General features: G+C 44.6%; 1 protein-coding gene across 1 annotated transcript; it reads right to left on the reverse strand.

The window, feature by feature from the left end:
- Window positions 1-493: 493 nt before the first annotated feature.
- CRYBA1 (crystallin beta A1) lies at window positions 494-8,227 on the reverse strand. Its single transcript, XM_007121715.3, has 6 exons — window positions 8,103-8,227; window positions 6,653-6,717; window positions 5,523-5,641; window positions 4,119-4,260; window positions 1,509-1,651; window positions 494-1,241 (listed from the first exon to the last, which is right to left on the reverse strand). The coding sequence occupies exons 1-6, from the start codon at window positions 8,131-8,133 to the stop codon at window positions 1,094-1,096; spliced, it is 648 nt and encodes a 215-aa protein (XP_007121777.1). The 5' UTR covers window positions 8,134-8,227; the 3' UTR covers window positions 494-1,093.
- Window positions 8,228-8,873: the final 646 nt, after the last annotated feature.

An 8,873-nucleotide genomic window follows, 5' to 3' on the forward strand; every position in this document is an offset into this window, starting at 1 on the left:
ACCAGTCAGAATGATAGGCCTTTTCTAGATACAAGAACAGTGGCCAGAAATTTACCCTTTTGCTAAATGCTTAGGTATTTGCCATAGCTGTTTCTGATGTCATGGATTCTGAGGAAGTGTCAGTTACGTGATGATCTTCCTTTATTGGTGTCTTACTTCATGTTCAGTGTTTTAAAAATACAAATTAAAAACACTCTACATCCATACCCAGATTTACTTATTTTATCAGAAAAAAAAAACTTGAGAAATTTGTAGATCAGATTAAGAGACAATAAGTGTACAATGTTGAATAAAAAATTTTAAAGTTTCTGAGGCGTTTGTGTTATCTTTTGTGTGCTTTAATTCAAGAAAACTACTGAAAACTAAGTTAAGATTGTGACATTGACAATATTTTTTTCAAAGTGTCAAATGTACAAATAATTTAAGTCAAATATAGCGTGGTCATAGGTCATGGGTTTTTTTCTAATCATACAGGTTGTTAAGGTACTTAAGAATTGGCATGTGTATGGAAAAGTCGGTTGTGAGAGCAGCTATCCTGCCTGTTGTCATGACATTGAGCCTTATGTTCTTCCAGTTGAAATAAGGAACCGAAATTGAGCTAAGCAGTTAAGCAATATGGATGGCAATGCATATTTGAGAAACTTCCTAAGTTTGTTTAGCATTGATTTGTCACAAGTGAAAAAAAGCAGTGCTAACATCAACATTAGAGTGGGGGTTAGAAAAGATGAAAAAACATTTACCAAAAATGTGTCTGTCACTATATAGACTGATACATTTGGGTTATATGCTTTCATGTTCTTTGAAATAGGGAATCATTGTCCTTGGCCAGGTAAGTGACTTGCAAGGACACAAAAGGAAACTTGGGGTTTTATTGAAGCTTGTCTTTTAAGATTTCCAGACATGTAAATGTGATTTCTATAAAGCATGGTAGTTAATTCAGTCTACAAAGTTGTTGGGTTTTTTTTAATGACATTTATTGTGGATTTCAGCAGCTAACATTTGGAAGCAGTATCTGAGCAGAACATAAAATTCATTCTAGATTGCTTAGCAAGGTCTCATGCTTGGGGAATTGTTACTTGGAGCTTGTAATCCACTACTGTTGGATACGGCGAATTGATTGAATCTGGGAAGTCTGGGCATGAGAACCCCACTCTCTCCAGTGTTTATAGTCTCCTCCATGATGGTCACATTCCAAGATATACTGATAGCCACGGTATCCAGGATACTGGTAGCAAACCCAGCTAGAAAAGCCAAAGCAGATTGGTTTATTAAAACTAGTTAGGAACCTGGTCAAGACCCCCAAACCTGAGCCTCTTTCCTCAACACAATGATATGGAAGGCTTTTAGGCTTAGCAAACGAGCCATCCTAAATACGCCAGGCACCATTTGTGAGCAGATACACAACCAGCTGAAAATTAACCTTGATTATGAAGAAAGGTATGAGAGTAGTCAACATAAATCCTTCCCTACAGGAATGTCTGGGGGAGGAAAAACTGAGATGCACTTACGCTCCACATTGTATCTTCATGGAACCAACTTCTTTGTTGAACCAACCCATGGCTTGCAGGGAGGGGTAGTCATCACAGATTTCCCATTGGCGTCCAATAAAGTTTTCTTTCTCGAAGATGGTAATCTTAGACTCCTTATGATTCTGTAATGTAGAAAATTTTTTTTTAAGTTTAGTACCACTGTTAAGGCTGTCATTGTAATTCTTTACCACATTTATCAAACTCAAAACTCTCCTGGTGGGCTTCCCTGGTGGCGCAGTGGTTGAGAGTCCGCCTACCGATGCAGGGGTCACGGGTTCGTGCCCCGGTCCGGGAAGATCGCACATGCCGCAGAGCGGCTAGGCCCGTGAGCCATGGCCGCTGAGCCTGCGCTTCCGGCGCCTGTGCTCCACAACGGGAGAGGCCACAACAGTGAGAGGCCCGTGTACCGCAAAAAAAAGAAACAAACTCCTGGTTTACAGGAGGAAGTACATGATCATTAATTGTAAAAATATTTCAAGCAATACAGAGATTTTAAAAATTGGGTAATCCTGGGCTTCCCTGGTGGCGCAGTGGTTGAGAATCTGCCCCCTAATGCAGGGGACAAGGGTTCGAGCCCTGGTCTGGGAAGATCCCACATGCGGCCCGTGAGCCACAATTACTGAGCCTGCGCGTCTGGAGCTTGTGCTCCGCAACAAGAGAGGCCGCGATAGTGAGAGGCCCGCGCATCGCGATGAAGAGTGGTCCCCACTTGTCACAACTAGAGAAAGCCCTCGTACAGAAACGAAGACCCAACACAGCAAAAATAAATAAATAATTTTAAAAAATAAAAACCTCTATCATTTAAAAAAAATTGTGTAATCCTGTTTCCTGGCTTTTTTTTTTTTTTTTTTTTTTTTTTTTTTGTGGTACCCTGGCATCTTTTTTTTTTTTTTTTTTGTGGTTGTAATCCTGTTTAATCCAATTTAATACCATAACATTTAAGATTTTTTTAAGGTCTTTATTTTTGGCTGCGTTGGGTCTTCGTTTCTGTGCGCAGGCTTTCTCTAGTTGCGGCGAGTGGGGGCTACCCTTCATTGCGGTGCGCGGGCTTCTCATTGCAGTGGCTTCTCTTGTTGCGGAGCACAGGCTCTAGGCATGCGGGCTCAGCAGTTGTGGCTCGCGGGCTCTAGAGCACAGGCTCAGTAGTTGTGGCGCACGGGCTTAGTTGCTCCACGTCATGTGGGATCTTCCTGGACCAGGGCTCGAACCCATGTCCCCTGCATTGGCAGGCGGATTCTTAACCACTGCACCACCAGGGAAGTCCCAATACCGTAACATTTAAAATGTACAAATAACTGATATACTTTGGAACAACGAAAGACCAATGAGAAAATTATGACAGCAGGAAAAATATTTGAAACACATAGCCAACCAAAGGATTAATTGTAATGTGGAAAAGATCCCACAATTGATAGGAAAAGTAAGTCCATGTGTGTGCCTAAGTGTTTGTGTGTGTGCATGGCATTGGAAACAATGTAAATGTCCAGTAGGGGATATGAAGACTACACAAGCATTAGGAAGGCAGAGACTAACCTTTATGAAGTTCAAAAGCAGGCAAAGCTAGCCTTAGTGATAGCAAGTGGAAAGGAGCAATTGATTGGAAAGGGACACCAGGTAATTTTATGGGGCAATGGAATTGTTCTCTATCTGATTAGGGTGTTGGTTATGTGGGTATACATGTTTTTCAAAACTAATAAGAATGTACACTTAGGATTTGTGCATTTTACTATGTGTAAATTATATCAATACATTAGAGGGAAAAAATCGGAGTTAAAGTGAGATGAAAACACATCCAGATAGGGAAATACCTTTCAGTTCTAGAGCTGTTCAGTTTACCATTTCCACTACTTGAATTTTGGTAGGACTTAAACTAAGATGAGATCATTAACAGCTAAAATCATGAGAAAATCACATGATATAGATGAACATTTGAAAAGGTTTTAGCCTAGCCTTACTCCCAATGTAGGGATCATTTTTCAACACACCCCTCAAGGTCATCCTGCTTCTGCTTGAATTCTCCAAAAGACTAAAAGCATCCCATTCTACACTTGATCTTAGCCAAAAGGCCGAGAAGCGATAAAAAAAGCATCCCATTCTGATGCATAATTGAATAATGCTTAGTGTTAGAAACAAGAAAATTAGGAATCAAAGGTAAGAGGTGCTGGAGCTCTTGCCTACTTCTTCAGTCATCCCACTGTACTAAAAGGTTACTTCAGCATTTCCCTGTTTCTAGGTAAAACGGTACACAGATTGAAATTTAACTGGCCCAGGATTTACTTTTATTACATGGTAAGTGCTCTCACTAATTATCCTATTGCACTTTTGAAGATCTGGGCTCCCGAGTATCCGCTTCCTGCCACCTGTAAGAAGCCCTTACTTTTAGCTTAATAAAAATACCATCTAGGAGAGAAAAAAATCAAATGGTAAACTTAGAAACTAAGGGAGCAGTGTTTTTCTTTTCTCTTTATACTTTTATCCTTCCTGCCACATTTCAGCATAACTGATGGGAAATAACATAAGTGTCAGTGTATATGCACCCTCTCTTATCCATGCCCCACATGCACAGAAATGAAAATTACAGGGACTCACAGCTGAACAGATGGGGCGGAAGGACATGAGGCGCTCAATGTGGTAGGCATTACTCCCACTCCAGGCATCCCAGCGAGGGTACTCTCCTCTCTCCAGGACAAACTGTTGCCCGCAGAAGCTGGTATGCTCATAACCAATCCAGCTGCCAAAGACAAGTAATGGTGTTTGTTCATGGTGTTCATAGCTTACGTGGCCTCATGGAGAAGGCCTCTTTTGTTTTAGATGTTAACAGTGGGGTAAAACATCCAATTAAAGCCATACAAAGTAATACTTTTATCATGAGAGGTGGAGAATGAGCTGGCAGCTGCACTATGTGGGTTTGTAAATATATTTGTTTGGGGGATTATCCACTGAGAAGGTGTACTTCACTGGCCTGAGTAATGAGTATTGGCAAAGTCAGTCTAAAATTATATTTCCTTTTCAAGTTACCTTATTCTCTACTTGGAGCTCCAGGTTCAGGATCTAGTGACTGACTATTGCTTTGGCTCCAGCCAAACCTATTGATTTCTTTCTAAGGAAGCAAAGGGATGAACAGGCAGCTGATGAATGACTAGTCTCTTGTTTCCTTGTCACTTTGTGGGTTCTTCTGCATACCTATATATACCTATACCTTATTTATTAAAACACCTCAGATTGATATTTCACAGCCAGCTCTCAGTTACTGATGACACCTTAAAGAATTTTACTTTAAGGGTTGAAGAGCTCAGTTTTGGGGGGTGAGCAACTTGTGGAAACCTATCTACATGCACGGCCAGTTCTGCCTAGGCCAAAGTAGAGTCCTTGCCTTTGTGTTTTCAGGCTGATGATCAAGGCCTCAACTAACTTGCCAGGAGTAAGAAGGCAAAACAAGAGAGGGTCTTCCTTGCCAAGGAGATTAACCACCACCAAGAAACTCCTGAAAGACTGGCTAGGATCCAATATGACTCTCTGGAGTTGAGTTCCTTTTTACATAGAGAAATTAGCGAACTGTCTGCTCTGGGACATGAAGGAGGGGAGTTAGCTGTGAAGCTGTAGCTTGATAGTTTCCTCTCTTTTCTGTACGAAAGAAAAACTCAAGGGGCTTGTGGCCATTCTGAGGGAATCCCAGGCAGAAGCCTATGGGCTCCAGAAGCACAGAACTGATTACCATCACTGCCCCAGCCCATGGTATATATTTCTTTAATCCCCCCCAAATCTAATACCAAGCCACCAAGAACCTCATGTTCCTTCCAGCTTTGAGTTACTAAGTTACGCATGTAGTGACTTTTTTTTCTTTTTTGAGATTACTTAAGTATGGAGGCTTCTCTCCCAGAAATGATTAGAGTTTGGGGGAACATCTTTCTTCCCTGATCTCCACCTTTATGGTCACATGTCTGAAGGGACCAGAAATAAGGGGCCTGATGTTCTGCTGAGGTCTATACTCACGCGCCACATTCCACCTTGAGAGACCGGACATTGTCAAAACTGCGCTCAGAGACATTTGGGCAGGAGCTGGTGAACTCCATTCTCTTGCCCTGGAAGTTCTCCTGGTCATAGATGGTTATCTGAAATGGGATTAAAATGGGAAAACAGAGCTAGAAAGTGGTACATCAGGAAGAACAGAGGCCCAGGCCAACATCTGAACCTGTGTCTGACCCTATGTTTTCCATCACTAGCTGCAGCCCAGGAGGCCTGATGACCTCTCTTCTAGTGTAGACTGGGTTAAGAAGGGGTTTGAACTAATAGCACTGGTTGGCGGTGTTCACATGCCCAGTTGGGATGAGGCATGGGGATTGGTTTCTGATAGGAATTGTCCTCCAGGGATGATAGCTGGCCTAGTGGACATACCAACGATTTGTGGACTCTTACTCCACCATGCTTCCTGCATAAGTGTGGCCCAGAAGCCAGGAATCTGGGAGACCCAGGGGCCCCCTGTGAATTATTTCTTAGCTTCTCCAGCCACACCTGCTATAGAAACCTAAAGAGTAAAGGGAGAGTTGTGATAAACCCCTTTCATACCTTGAACTAGAACTTGGCTCTTGAACCTGGCTAGAGGACAACTCCCAAAGCTGTGAACAGGACTCAAGAGTTGACCCCGTGAGGAAGGTAAGGGTGTTGGAAACAGTGGCTGAGGATCAGCCACTTCAGGCAGCGGTTACAACCAACCTCACGTTGGGAGTCAGGAGACCATAGTCCAATCATTTATTTGGGATCTGGTGGCAAATCTGTCCTCATTTCTGGGCCCTCAGTTTTTCCATGTCATAATCCACTCGGGCTGCTCTATTTTAAGATGATTTTAGCAGTGTGGAGGAAAATTGACCTAGAAAACTAGGTATCATTTCCCACCCATCAAGGGCTTCCGGGGTCATCCTTCTTCTGTCCAAATGGGGCACCCTGGGAGAACCTTCCTGAGACAGCATCTGGATTTTGGGTGAACCCTTCCCCTACAAGCTGGTGTTTTATTGGTCAGTCACTGTCCCATGGAAAAGCACAGCTCTGGGGCCTGCTCTGAGGTGGTATTATACCCCCTGCCCTGATGGAGTCCTCAATTTTCCATGTGATGGGGATGGGCTTACCTTCCATGGCCCCACAGACCCCGGCATAGGGTTAGTTTGAGCCATCTTGGTGGTTGGAAGGGATTCTGGAAGACAGAACACACACCAATGACATGGCCTCTGGGGTGAGGGAAGAGGAGCACAGGCGGAAGTAAAAGAGGCTTGAAGTCCAGTAAACAGACTTTGGTTGGGACGCTGGCTCTGCATCTCACTAGCTGAGCCTCAGTTGTTTTCCATCGGTAAAACTTCTATGCGCAGTTATTGTAAGGATTAGAAGCAATAACGCAGGTAGAGCACTGAACAGATGCCATGACCGCTTGATAAACGTGGCTCTCGTCCTCTTGCCTGCCTCCAGGCACCCGCTGCTGGTGGCAGCATCGCCTCAGTCTTACATACCCCAATATAAACCCCTTGGCAGCCATCTAGTCCAGACCATTCATATTACCAGCGTGTGGTCTCACTGTCACCTGGCTTCTCCCAGCCCTCACACTGACCAGCTGTGCACAGCCATGCACCATTCCCTCCCTACTTCTCTGCCTTCTAGACCTACCCAGCCTTGGTCTTGCCTCCTGAGACTTTGCTGCTTTCCCCAGCCTATGGTGACTTGCTTTCTTTCCTCATTTCCAGCACTCGTTACAGTACTGATCTGTGTTCCCATTGAATATGTCCTGGGTGAACATCTCCATGGCAGGGCCTGGGTCTCCAGTGACTGATGTAGCACCATGCTGAGCCCATGTTGGGGTGGTGAGTGTTTGAGGAGGGGGACGGGCGGCATTGAAAGACTTATCGAAGGAAAGTGAGGAAGAAAAGAGGATGATAATAATAGCTAACACTTAACAATGGCCCATCCTATGCCAGGCCCTGTCCTATACGCTTTACATGCATTAATGCATGTAATTTTCACAATGAGCCTATGAGGGAAGCACTATCATTATCCCCATTTTACAAATGAGGAGGCTCATAGAGGTGAGGTAGATAGAAAAAGATGATAGGAAGAGTAAAGGAGGGAAGGACAGGGGGGAGAGGGCAAGGAGGGAGGGAAGAAAGAAGACAGGCAGGTGTACATCAGTTTTCTTAACTCGGAACAGCCATTCATGGCTTTTCCCTCTGGCTGGTATTGGCCCAGGGACTGATGCATATAAACTCTGTGATGTAACTTTCCGTTCTGAACCTCTGAACAAGCACTTCCTAGCTCTTGCCCCCCTACCTGCTCCCTATGCCCCAGGAGCCTGTCATTTCTTGGGGCCCCATGCCCCCTCCCAGCCATGGTTGCTAGGGCAGTGGTTATTGTCATGTAAGTGACTCCTCTTGGGGTGGCAAGAGAAGACTACCTCCCCCAGATTTCCCCAGTCTTCTCCAGCCATCTTCAGAGGCTCTGCCCACAAGGCAGGAAGAGGGGGTCCCCCTTCTGAGCAGGTCTCTGCAGGGGAAGGAAAGGAAGGACCAGAGCACCCCTCAGGGCCTTACTCACCCAGCTCCTGCTGCACAGTCTGGGTCTCCATCTGGTGCCACTTCCTCTATGGCCCTGCTCTTTATAGCCCTGTGGCTGATGCCCCCCGGCCCTGTCAGCACTCTGCTTTCCCTCTGCTTTTGTTCCCCCTGATCCCAGAGCTTTGGTAGCTCAGCCTGCTGGGCGGGCATCCCTCAGGGCTTTGTTTAAACCTGGGATACAGAAATCCAGAGAGGCCCTGCTGCTGTGGGCAAGGCTGGCTGTGCAGGCCTTGGCTGCTGTGGACTTGCTCTCAGAGCAGCTGGGAGGTGAGGACAGGTCTCTGCGTGCGTCCTTGTCCCCTTCTCTTCTCCAGATTCCTTTCCTCTCACCACCCCAGGACCTTCTAAGACCCCATGTTGTAACAAACACATCAAAACGCACCTCCCTTCTCATACAGGATATACATTTTGGTTGTTGTTGTTTAAAAATGCAAAGGATTATTACAATTCTGAACTCTATTTTTTAAAAAATGGTTCAGTGTGTGCTTGGAAATCTTTATTATACCATATTTATATGTATAACTATGTTAGAGTTGAATTCAGTTATGGTCAGCAAGTAGACATGACTCTCTCTGTAGCTATGTTATTAAATATTCATTTTAATTTCGCAGCTTTCTTTTTCAAATTTGGAGCCAATAAATCTTTTGAGGTTTTTTTAAAAAATAAATTGCTTTAGGGCTTCCCTGGTGAAGCAGTGGTTGAGAATCCGCCTGCCGACGCAGGGGACACGGGTTCGTGCCCCGGTCCAGGA

This window comes from Physeter macrocephalus, chromosome 14 (assembly GCF_002837175.3).
Source record: "Physeter macrocephalus isolate SW-GA chromosome 14, ASM283717v5, whole genome shotgun sequence".
Classification (NCBI taxonomy): Eukaryota; Metazoa; Chordata; class Mammalia; order Artiodactyla; family Physeteridae; genus Physeter; species Physeter macrocephalus.